This window comes from Vicugna pacos, chromosome 14 (genome assembly GCF_048564905.1).
Source record: "Vicugna pacos chromosome 14, VicPac4, whole genome shotgun sequence".
NCBI lineage: Eukaryota > Metazoa > Chordata > Mammalia > Artiodactyla > Camelidae > Vicugna > Vicugna pacos.
The window spans coordinates 63,552,082-63,565,080 of NC_133000.1; the positions used below are offsets into that span (position 1 = coordinate 63,552,082).

General features: G+C 52.4%; 1 protein-coding gene across 1 annotated transcript in view; it reads right to left on the minus strand.

Annotated features, from left to right (window-relative positions):
* The window catches only part of STK24 (serine/threonine kinase 24), a 92,414-nt gene that overhangs the window by 7,105 nt on the left and 72,310 nt on the right, over positions 1–12,999 (minus strand). The window contains exons 4-8 of the mRNA XM_072976481.1: positions 10,570–10,678; positions 10,113–10,270; positions 4,827–5,012; positions 2,737–2,882; positions 778–907 (exon numbers count right to left, since the gene is read on the minus strand). Of these exons, the coding sequence (XP_072832582.1) occupies positions 778–907; positions 2,737–2,882; positions 4,827–5,012; positions 10,113–10,270; positions 10,570–10,678 (729 nt within the window). The remainder of the gene's footprint in view (positions 1–777; positions 908–2,736; positions 2,883–4,826; positions 5,013–10,112; positions 10,271–10,569; positions 10,679–12,999) is intronic.

Sequence of the window (12,999 nt, forward strand, 5' to 3'; positions counted from 1 at the left end):
CCGTAACACCTGAGTAGGGCCACGGAGCACCGACCCGAGTGCAAGGGCACCGGGGGGCCGGGAAGGGCGCCGCCGACTGGGCCCTGCAGGTGACGACGGCCTGGAACGGGGCTCCAGCCGGCGCTGGCTGCCTGTTTTCTCTCCTCAGCCTGCATGTGAACAAAGTGATCCGACCTGCTTCTCAAAGCAGGCCTGGTGGGATCACCAGGGCACAGCCACCGGTCTGCATGGCCGCAGGGAAACTACACCACTGACTGTGCTTTAAAAAGATCCTAAAAATATAGCTTTTCATAAACTGAAACAGGCACAAAACCAATTCATCAAAATTAAGTTTTACTTAAGTACCAAAAGCAGTATTTACTTTTAAGACTCCTTAAATAGAACTTAATCCCAAAATTATGGTGCCTGTATGAGTAACATCAACATTCAACAGACAGAGTCCCATCAAGAGAGCTAGAAAGTCATTTCAAAGGTGAAACCCGCCTCCCTCCGCCCCACACTGTACGTCCAAGTGTCAGGAAACGCTGATCTGACAGCAACGCCGGAGAGAAATCAGCACTGCAGAGCAGACCCAAGTCCAGACTCGCGGGTCTGACTCGCTGGGTAGTCAGACAGAACATAATCTCTTGATCTGCCAATTCCCTGACAGCAAAATTCCACAACAGGCTGCCATGAGGGACCACAAAGCCCACGGAAACAGCAGGCTTCACACAAAAATGACTCCAAGACGCTGCTGACTGATGACAAGTGTTAGCCACTCTGGATGAGCAAACATACCTTATTTCTTTCTAAATCCGATGGCTGAAGAGCTCCGTTCTCAAGACTCTTTGGATCTTTCTCCCGGATGGTGAAGATCCAGTCCCCAGAGTCGCTGCCTCCGGATGCTTGGCTGTCTGTGTCCGTTTCCCTTAACACAGAAATCCGGGTGAATCCAGGGGCGAGGATAGGGGACGGACGACGGGGTCACAAGACCCGCCAGCCTTAGCCCACCTTCCCCACTGAGCATCAACGCCACCCAGCGGCCCGTGCCTGGGCTCCTGCCTCACCCCCACGCTCCGCACCGGCTCCCATCTTCTCCACCCGCACCAGTCCCTCCTGGGCTGCAGAAGCCGACCTTGCCTCGCGCCTCAGAGGAGAGACCCTGTGAGAACACGGTTCCCGAAACTTCCCCAGAGCCAGTGGCCACCACGCCATCCCTCCCAGAATGGACGGAAGCATCTCTTCTCCAGAACAATCCTCCACTCCTGCCCTCCATTCTCTTGGACCTTGACTTCTCTCCCTTTAGGGTTCTTCCCCCTCAGCACCTCCACTCGTACCCCTTCTGCTCACTCCGTGCCCCTCCCTCCCTCGGCCACAGTGCCTGGATGCACTCACTCCACCATCCCTCCCCTCCCCTCATTCCAAAACCCACCCTATCCCTGCAACCCCAATGGCCACGCAACCAGTCCTCTGGACAAGGGAGCCACCGTGCAGTCCCTCTGCTCAAACTCTCAGCAGCAAACAGCCCACTGACGACCCCTCCCCCTCCAGAGTCTCAGGACTCCAGGGCCACTCTGCACCCAGATCTCCTCTGACCTGCCTCGTCCCCAGGTTCCTCCTTTATGCTCATGTTTCCTGGGGTTTGGTCCCAGGCCTCTGGTCCTACTCCCTCTGCAAATGTGTCCTGAGCGACAGATGTGTCCTGGGCCGTTCACAGAGAGGGGACTACACCCGCACCCTCTGCCTGGACATCTCCCCTCAACACCAAACCTCAGTGTCTCCCTGAACTGGACACATCGTCCTGGACCTCCAAACGTGTCCCACGTCAAACTCAGCTCCCTGTACCCTGGCCTCCCCAGACCAGCTTCTTCTCCAGTGTCGTCACCTCTGTGGACCCAGGACATGGCTGAAGCCAGGATTTTCTCTGCCGCCTTCACCCAGACCCACGGTAACCGCCTGTACTCCCTGTCCATCCCTTCACCCCCACGACACTGCCCTCACCTCTCAACGCTGTGACCTCAACAACATCCCAGTCAGTGGTTCCCATCCTGACTTTACAGAGGAATCACCTGGGGACCTTGAAAGGTACTGTGGGTCTCATCCCACCAGCCTGGCATGTGGCCCTGGCGCCGGGTGAAGGAGCACAGACCTGGAGCACCTCCACTCCCGGCGCCTCCCTCTCAGCTCCCTTTCCTCACAGCCATCGGCCCAGCCCTCCCCTCCCCTCCCCTCCCCCATGTTCCAAAACAGCCCCAGACCCAACTCATCTCTTCAGCAAATGGAATTCCTAGATGCTTAACCTGACCCCAGCATTCAGTAACTTTCTGGCAGAGCTGCCCAATGCCAGGCATATACCAGAACACAGAGCAGAACAACCACAACACTCACTTCGGGCATTTTCACCTGATTGGTATTTTAAGAGCCGGAGGTATAATGAAGGAACAGGAAACCAGGTCAAGTCCTTGACACACAGCTCTACCACAGACTTTACTTGGAGAACTTCCACTGGCAACAAAAAGCAACTCGAGGACTCACACACACAGTCCCACACTAACACGGGAAGCACCACTGGCCTGGACTGGCATTTAAAAAGAAAAAGAAACCCCGAAACCAGCCCAGTAAGAGATGAAACCAACAGGCCCCCATCACTGAAGTGTGTGGCTCCCACACGGCACGTTGCTCGGGGACAAGGGGCGGCGGCGGCGGCCATGCCCGCGGCTCGCAGGCGTCCTGTAGGACGCGAGCGAGCAGACTTACGTGTCGGAGTCCTCGGAGCTGGAGTCCTCGTGGCTCTGCTCGGCCTTCCACCGCTTGTACCTGTCGATGAGCTCAGTCAGGTAGGACGTCTTCTTTGCGTTGCGGATTATGAACTTGTGCTTCAGTAACTCCTTGGCAGTGGGTCTCTGGAAAACAAGCCCACCAAACAACACAACAGGAAAAGCATGAGACGGTGTTCTCTACGTGCTACTGGATTCTGCCCCGAAGGACGGGCTTCCGCCTCAAACGTCCAGCAACCATGCTAATACGTAGAGGTGAAGTCCGACTTTCAAGTTTTTTTTCTTTAAGACTTGTTCAAAGAATGCCACTCAGCACCTGTGTGTGGGATTCAGTGCACAGTGTGGACAAGATACCGAGTATCTCAGGGACCCTTAACATTCTTGGGGTGACCATCCAGTGAAAGCAGAGAACTTCCCGCAGGAAAACCACACGCACAGAAAGTGCTGCGGAGAATGGCGCCGAGATCACTTGTCATTACTGATGCTGGCAAGAGAGAAACCACGTTCTGCGCTACTTGGTAACTTCCTGTATTGTCTGGCTCCACCACCCCCACGCAGAAAATAGTAAGATAAACATCAAGTTCACCTAGAAGAAACTAGACAGGAACCAGGAGACACCCTTTCCTTGGATGCTGAAAGAGGACCCGAGTGCTCTTGGTTACCAGCTTTCCCAGGGGAGAAACTCCAGCTTCCTGGCTGTGCCTCCTTCCCTGTGATCAGGGCGAGGACCTCACCCAGGCCCCGGCTCCGCACAGCCACAGCCAGACGGCCTATTCTGACCTCAGCCAATCGCTCTGTCCTGGAGGATGGGAAACCCAACTACAGGGAGTCTGTTTCCCAAGAAAACCACACAGCTCAAACCGGAGCAGACGGCAGGAACAGAAACCACACGAGTCCGACCGAGTCCCCACTTGCTCAGGGTTACAAAAGCTTCACTAGCCAGAGCCAGGCAGGCTTCTCACATGCAAGCTTGTGGAAAACCCGGGTCACTTCGGGCACCTTGCTCACGCCCTGCCCACTGAGTGTGCAGCTCCAAGGATCTCAAAAGTGTCCATATGCTCAGCTTCATGTCCTTCTCAGTGCGTCTGGGATGGACATGTGAGCGCGGGGCAAGCAGGCCGATACCAGAAACACATTTTCAAAGGGAGGACGTTCGTGCAGGGGGCTGTGTCTTCTCGGGGGCTGGTGCCTTGTGGCTGGGAGCAAACTCCTGTTAACAAAGCCCAGAGCCCCCTGGACACGGAGAACAGCAGCCCCCACGGCACCTGATGAGCTGTGCACTCTACATCCCCCAGAGGCGCTTAGAAAAGGACGCTTTCCCCATTGATTCTGTTACCAAAACTGGTAACATATTAGCAAACCATGGTGCTCTTGTAAATCTAACCATCTATTTTTAAATACACATTCATAAGTGGTTGGCGGGGGCAGCCTAAGTCAAGGCTAACCCTCCTAGAATATTCACAAACAGAACAAGGACGTACGATGGCACACCCAACACCAAAATACACAGCTAACTTCAAAGAAATGTCCTAATTCAGAGAGAGAAGCAGGCTAAAACCATGCCGGCATCATCGCCACAAGACGCTGCCGGAGAGAACTCAGCAGCCGAGACAGTGAGAGGGAGGGGGGACAAGGCGACCGGCGGGCTCATGTCCTATTCCTCATCTCCTTCCTAAGACGTGTCAAAAAGACACCGAAAACATTTACTTTAAAGACACATTTAGCCATTATTTTTCAGGCCAGGCTTTGCGGTTACTAAAACAGCTAAAAATAGTTCAACCTTCCACTATAAATATTTAAAATGTTTGATTCCACATATAATACTAAGGAGAAGTCTCCATGCTCAGTGAAGATGAGACGCTGGAGACTCTGAAAGAAACCAGATTTTTAATCCTTAAAAGATAAACTAACAATAAAAACATATGCACAATTCAAAGCAATCAAGGATACCCATTTAGGGAAAGAGAACTACATGAGATCGTGAAGACAGCTGGTCGCCGCGATTAAAGACAGGCCAGCAGGACAGACGCGTCTAGAGCAGAGAGAGGCCCGGGACCGGGAAGCACTCACGAAGCTCGGCTCCTTGTTCAGACAGGCCTCCACGAACTCCTTGAGGGGTCTGCTGTAGTTTCCTTCCAGCGTCGGGGGGTTGTTCTTTGGAATGAGGAATAAAACCTTCATGGGATGCAGCTCGGAATGAGGCGGCTCCCCCTTCGCAAGCTCGATGGCCGTTATGCCCAGGGACCAGACGTCTGCCTGCAACAACACAGCACCGTGAGACGTGGGCAGCGGTGAGTTCCACCGACGTGCCTCTGGGGGAGAAAACCACCCCGTATGCTTCCAAAGAGAATCATTTTTTAACTGAAAATTAAAAAGACAAGCCTTTGATGTAATTTCAGAATAGGCAACACAGAAGAGAAAGTTTAACGTACAAAACATCTTCAGCTTGGACGCGGGGGGTGGCTTTTGTGCTGACTCACTCTTCCCTTTGCTCTTGGAGGTGCGAGACGCTCCATGTTCGTTTACATCCCTGAGTTAACCGGATAGATAACCGGGCGTGAGCAGGGGTCGTGTCTGGGGAGTTGCGAGTCACCCCGACAAGCGATGATCAAAACCAAGCCCAGCTCTGCAGTGGGAGCAGGCACCCTGATCTCAGCTCTACAGCCAGTCCTGGGACGCCAGATGGAACCCTAACCCGTGAGCCTAGTTCCTGCTCTGTAAACGGAGACTAACACTAGGTTGTTGTGCAAAATACTCCACATGGTGCCCAGAATTTAAAAGACAGGTGTGTTCACCGTGAAAGTGGAGAGCATCAGTACAACGCACCCATACGCCCAGCACGCGGCTCAATCATTAACAACCTGCCATGCAGGCTTGGTCTGTTTTTTTCGCCACTGCAGTTTAAAGTAAATCACAGACGTCGTGACCTTTCCCCCAAGTACTGCCACTTGCCAGTGTGACGGCTTTTTATTACGTATCAACATCTAAAACTTAACAGTACTTCTCAGTATCATGTAATAATTAAATTTTCTCTCAAGTGTTCAAAACAAGCCTTTTCCCAGCTGCTCTGTGTGAATCAGGATCCGATCACAGCCCAGATGTTGCAATGACCGTTAGGTCACCGAAGGCCCTTCTCATCTGGAACTGTCCACTCCCAGTCTCCCCTGTGCCACTGACGTAAGGGAGACGCAGGCCACCAGCTCTGGGTTCTCTCCACCGTCACGCAACATGCTCTTCTAGCCACTCACTTCCTGCCGAGGGACAGGCTAGTCACCACGAGGGGCCCGGCCGTGTTCACTGTGGGCCGGAATCGGGGCCTGCGTGAGGTGGCCGGTGGCCGGTGGCCGGTGGCCAGCACTACTCATGCTAAACCTGACAGGAATGACTGAGTTACTAAGGAACGTTAACTTACTGCCTGCAAGCTACCTAGTGCTCAGCAACAACGCTGACAGAGAATCTAAGCATAACTGAGTTTGTCTGTTACTCTACCCGGGAAACATGGCATCAGATTCAGAACATGTGTCCACGTTTTAAAATAAAAGTTACCTGGGGATGGGCACTCACTTTCCAAAGCAATTAAAACTGAGGTGTAAGAAGAGATCTGTTTTACCACCATTTGGGAAAGACGTGAAATTAGCTGTAAAGGGAAAACTGACAGTGGTTTTCAATAATGAGCCTAAGTCAAAAGTTGCAAAGGCAGGTGCTCTGAGCTGCAGACACCTACTTGTGAACAGACTTTTCCCCCATGTGGACAATCCTAGGTACCACCGTCCTAAGTGACAACACAGAATTATCCATTACTGGTGAGGGACAGGGTGAGAGGATGCCAGGGGCTGCGACTAACACACGACAATTCTCTGAACCTTGGAAATATCGTGTCAAGTAAAGTTAAGCTGGCCACAAACCTGCAGAGAAAATACAATCTATCCATAGAAAATATTCCAGAAAGAACCACAAGAGGAAGGGGGGGAGAACCATGGAGAATCCCAAATCACAGTTATAACTAGTCAAAACACAGCTCAAAATGGATTTGGCGCAAACTATTTAATTAGATGCAGTATCCCAAAGGAACACGTTAATAAGCGGCATCTGGAGATATACAAGCCTGAGCACCTGCACAGTAAGACCCGGCCCCGCCGTCACCAGGGCCAAGAGGAGGCCTGCTAGTCACCGGGCCGGACGCTCTTCCTGCCTGCACCCTTCTCCCACCTCCAGGGTGCATTACTCACAGCCAGGGGGTGGGTGATTCCTGCTCCTGAAGAGGGACCAGTGGGCCCGGCATCAGGACGGGAGGGCCAGTGAACAGGCTAACTGCGGATTCCAACAACTGATGGCTAATCCCACCGTGTTTCCACTCATCTTTTTTTTTTTCCATCAATGCACCACCTGTTTCCATTTTTCACCATGGTGAGATTGCAGAACAGTTATTTCAGACATGACTGGACACCAAAATAACTTAGCTTGTGCTTGGATGCTAGGCCTACAGATGTTTTTCTTTTCATCTCATTTTTTCCAGTGTTTTCCAGATTAAAGACTATGTACTGCCTTTAAGACCAAAAAAGGGAAGTTATTTACAAGAGAATACTGACAGCGGCCCGTTAAGCCTCTAAAGGAGTCGTCTGGTTCACAGCAAGTCTACCACGTTCTTCACCTGGACCTACAATCCTGACACAGCGTCTCCCCTTCCCCAGAGAGGACTTGGTCTGAATGTCCTTCCCTATGCCTTTGAAGTGACATGCTCTCAGATCCCCTGCAGCCCCGCTTACTGTCAGAGCACCGAACGTTACTCAGGGAAGACATAAATTGTTCAGCACAGCGCTGGGCACAACTACAGCCAAGAGGGAGTGAGTCGAGAGACAGTGTCTTCACCCAAGCCAATCCTTTCGCTAACACACCACTGTAATACTCTTACAAGAAAAACACAATAAAGATAAAGGGTCTTCCCAAAATCGGCTCCATCACTGAGCCCACAGGCTTCTTGCTGGAAGAGCAGAGTTCTCTCCTGTGGCACCAGCTCCAAAGTCTGGGGACTTCTTAAACCAAGCTACCCCAAGTCACCGTAAAAATAATAGTAACGATGAAGGTTCCTAAGGGACATGGGGCAACACAACTCAGTAATGCTGTGCTTAGACCAAGAATGCAGACACATTCAGAATAGCTAAGCAGCCAGGACAAGCAACAAGGGGCAAAGGTACTGGTCCTGGCGTGGCTGTGTTACGCAGGGCTCCAGATGCAGATGAGACTCAGGACTACAGCCTGTCAGCCTAGTGAGGGGAAGATGCTGGGGGCTATTCCATCCTTACCCACTCCACCTCCCCAGGAGGGTCAGCGTGTGGCCCCCAAGATGAAGCTTCCTCGGGGACCCCGGGGCTGGAAGCTCTTCACCTGTAACACGGGCAGTAGTGGGGAAAGCCGTCCAGACGTGCAAGCACGGAAGGACACAAGGCAGAGGTGGGGGGAGGCTGAGGAGGTCTGTGTATCCGGAGACCAGGTGTGCCCGGCAGAGAGCACAACCGCCCTGTCAGACGAGCCAGAAGGACACCCCCATACAACGTGGGAAGCAGGCTGGCGACGAGCTGCTGGCCCCAGCGTCACGCCACCCCTCGGGCCCCAGCCTCATCTGCACTTCCCACACCTCCTGTGTCAACACACCTGGGAAGCGAACTTCACAAACATTTTCTCACGTGAGTTCCAGCTAAGAGTTCCTGGGTCTGATCCAAGTAAATGAAAGAATTAGCTTTTGAGAGAAACCAGAGGGAAGGGAAAAGTCGATAAAGGTGAGCAAGAAACATGACACGTTTGTTCCCCAGCCAAGGTGCACGCCCGGTGGGCCTGAGACAGCAGCTTCATTCACCGAAAAAGAGCACGTCAGAGAAAAGCTCCCGGCCACACGGGAGCATTCCGCTCCTGACAGCTCCAAGGGACGGGGGGCAACGCTTCACGACGCAGGGGAATCTACTGCTCAGAGGCCGCCTTCGGCAGACAGCCAGAGAGGTCCTGCCCCGGAAGGAAGACGGGGAGGGAAAGGTTTTAGGCCAAGTCCTGAGGACGAAGAGCGAGGCGAGCAGCGATGAGTAACACTGAAAGCATATGATCTGAGTCCTGAGTCACAGGGGCCACCGCTGATCACTAACTGACCAGAAAGGACGAGGTGTGATCAGACAGGTTAAGAAACTCAGATTGTAGTCACAGCCCTACCAAAATCTAGAACTGTGAACTCTGATGAATGGGCCTCAGCTTGGAATAAAGAGAATGAACTGAACATCTTAAAATAATACAACCCCAGGAAAAAGCCAACAGCACAAGTGGCTGCCGAGGGGACAAGCAGCCACGGGCCTAATCCATCCCACGGGGCAAGTCATTCACAAGCAATCAACACGCCAGAGGTGACAGCTCTGCTGTGTCTTGAGGGTTGAGAACTCAGCAGTCACCTACTGGCCCATAACCACCAGGGTGCCCATGGGAGTCACAGCTGCCACCACGGCTCAACAGCGAGAGCCAGGTCCACCCTGCGTGCTGGGACCAGGCACACCTGCAACCGCAGCACCGATGTCCCAGGAAAGGTGACTCTATGCCCAGTGGGCCAAGTTTAACTCGGGGGGGATCTGCCATGTGCTGAGAAGACTTCCACTGAAAGAGAAGAAATCCTGTTTGGCATGTCAATGTATCTGAATTAAGTATTTGCCTAGAAATACTGGTTTACAGAAGCTTTTTCTCTGTGGAGATCTCATGTGGAGATTTGCTGCATTCTACTTAAGAAAGCTGAAGGGCAATAGGGAACAAAGAACACAGGAAAAACTGGGAGAGCACAACACATGGCAGGTAAAGAGGTTGAAAAAGAGGAAATCAGGACTTAGCCTCATGTCGTTAAGGGCCCTCTGAGAGGAATGACCCTCACTGGGAATAAATATAATGAAGGAAGAGCCTGCAGCAACCACTAAAAGCGCTGCTCTTTCCAGATGCTGGGCTCACATTTCTGTCGATTCTTCCTGCAGGATCCTTTCTGTACTTTTCTCTTAAATACTGTTCAGAGTTCTGTTGGAGGCCCTCCCCCCGCCTCACTCTTCTACTCCAACCACCACCTGCACATCCTGACCCCTGAGGACCCACATCCCACGTGCCTCCGCCTAGCCGAGCTGGACCCATCCTCACCACCCCGGTCCTCAGTCCCCTCACACGCTGCTCCTCTGGGCTCCCCACCATCAACCAGACACGTCTGAGCTAAAATACTCAGAGCTCTCAGAGCCCTCATGACCTACGTCAAGGTACTGGCTTCACCTCAACAGGACAAGCTGTAAGGTTCAAGCACAGGAGGGACAGCTCTGCAGACCCACGAGCTGAGGTGCCCGCCCTCACCTTGGAGTCGTAGGCCGACTGTTTGATAACTTCGGGTGCCATCCAGAACGGGGTGCCCACGAAGGTGTTTCTCTTTATCTGGGTATCAGTCAGCTGGCCCGCCACCCCAAAATCAGCCAGCTTCACTTCTCCGTGTTCAGAGAGCAGCACGTTGGCAGCTGCAAAATAAAACCAAAGATGCCTCCTGACGTCATCTGCTGGACAAATTCCAACTGCTATCATTCTGGGAACATGGGCACCCTCGCCATGGTGACATCACATGCACAAGAAAAACAGGCACCAAGGGTGCGGTTTTGGTGAGCAACCCCCTCCCCGAGAGCCGCCAACCCCGGGGGTGCTGGAGGCACTGTCCCAGTGCCTGCAGGACAGCTTCCCTGGAGGAGAGAGGCAGAGCTAAAACTCCACAACTCACCCCCCACCCCAGGTATTTCAAAGGAATATAAAGAGGTTTGCTCACCTTTAATATCTCTATGAATTTTCTTCTCTGAATGCAAATAGTCAAGTCCTTTCAGTATTTCTCGTAATATGGTAGCAATCTGGGTTTCATCTAAGGGGCCAGGTTCTAACTAATAAGGAAAAAAATGATTAAAGTTACTTAAATGATTAGGGAAAAAAAAGTCTGAGATGACAGAACAGAGTCAACGTTACCTGGACAAGAATAATCAACATGTAAAATCTTCTTCACTCCAAAATAGTCATATGACCCAAACAATTAAAACCCATTTAAAGGGCCCTAAAAACCAACAAAAAACAAAAGAACCAGAGAAACTGACTTTGCTGAAAAAAGCGATCAAAGTCAGGCCAGTGAGAAAGGCGTGGTAGCCGGCCGCGCCCGCGACCTGCCCCATGAGGGCCGTCGGTCCAGAAAGCAGTACCCAGGGACCTCACAGGCCTTGCCGGGGGGGGGGGGGGCGGTGCAGAGTAGCCCAGCTCTGTCCTAACATGGGTGACAGTCACCCAAACAGCAGTGGTCAGCAAGAGAAGGCCTGGGAGCTGACTGCTTCCTGAGGTGACCCCTGCACCAGAATTTTTTAAATCTGAATTTTAAAACTTGAGGGAAGAGAGGTGAAAAGAGCTCATTCCCTAATGATTGGCATTGGGTTATGTAATACACACAAACACAGGTGTTACGTAATAAAAAACATCAGTTAATATATTACCCCAAATGGCACAGTAATTGTTTCAGAAAAACCTGAAGGAATTAACACTGACTCCTCAATGTTCTTCACTGTACGAAGACGTACGGCAGACATATCACATATCCCCATTTCAAAAGGAAAAAAATAGACAAGTTCCAGAGCTCAAACGGGACAGTGAGTCCACCATCACCTGCAGAGCAGGGACTTCAACCACAACTAATCACGTGAATTACTTCTGCAAAACCACCTAACACTCCCTCCTGACGGACTAACAGTAGAAGCAACAGAGGAAGGGGCAGAATTCTAGTAATTCACTTTTCATCTGAATGACAATGCTTGGTATGACGTTTTCAGACCTGACCATGAATGCTGTCATAACTCCAGTCCCCACATGTCAGTCACCAGGCAGCCACAACCCCGTGACACTCACTGAGTAGGTTTAAAAAAGACAGATGTGCTTAAAACCAAAGGGCATGGAAATCAAGACACCCCTTCTTCTGAGGCAGCGTTCCGACAGACACGTACACCTTCTGGAGCAGACAGTTTCACTTGTGTGTGTCTGGGCCTTCAGTGGGACAGGAGGATGGAGATGGAACAGCTGATCACTCCTGGGCCCAGGGCTGGGGCTCGAGCCAAGAGCCCCCTCCTCACTTCATACAGCTTAATGGTGCCTGGTCCACCCAGCAAGCTGTGCCCCTCTGCTCACGGGCCCAACCTGGTCTCCACGAAAATCCACAAAGCCCAGGGGGCAGGAGGGTGGCCTGTGCGGCAGCTCAAGCCGCCGCCTCACACTGAGAACCCAGGAGGAAGGGGCTTAAAGCCATCACGCTGCCCAGGTGACTAGCCTCCCGAGGGTCCCCCACATGGTAACTGAGACACGGCCCACGATCCGCAGATGGAGGCCCGCGCTGCACGCCTGGCTCCACAGGGACCTCCTCCCCTCCTTCCCCAAGTTACCTCACCCATGGTCTTGTCCTCAAGAAACACACGTGGAAATGACCATTCCTAAGGACACAATTCAGAAACCCTGCCTCGTCTGCCTTCTCCGTGCTTATCTGTGGGTGCACAGGTTGTAGGAATTTCAACACTCAGAATGAGGAAAACGCATTTCTCTCATAACCGGGGGGAAGGGTGGGGGAAAGCGGAGACTCCTGCGGATCTGCTCCTCCTCACGGCACCTGATGGCAGGAGGGTAATTGTTCAAGGTCGTTCAGAACCCTATCCCAGAGCACAGGTTCTGTTTCCTCCCCCAGCAGGTTCTCACCCAAGCAGAGGATCAGTAATACTTGGCTGGACTTAGGCTTAACCGCCTCCCCCTCCTACAATCAGGCGTCCGGAAGGGAGAGCAGAGCAGCCTGGAGTCACCGCCGAGGGGAGGGAAGAGCTGAGGAAACCCAGAGAACCCTCCCTGGATCACTAAGGGCTGGCTCTCTGATTAATCTATGCCCGGTCTGCCCTTCTAAATCTGGCCTGGGAGCCACCCTCAATGACCCCTATCTACGCGCTGGGGGGGGGGCACCGCTGACAGCGGGGAGGTCCCGCGGTGAGCCGTCAGAGGTACTGGGCTGTCCTCTCCAGCACAGGGCTCCTTGCTGAGGGTGAGACCAGGCTGAGCTGAGTCCTCTATTCACATTCTCCACCATTAACACTTCTGAACAGTATAAACACAGTCCTCTCGGTCATTAAGAGGACTGTGAAATCTTCAAATAATGTTTTCAAAAGAAAGACTCCCAGGAAAACGCAGCCAG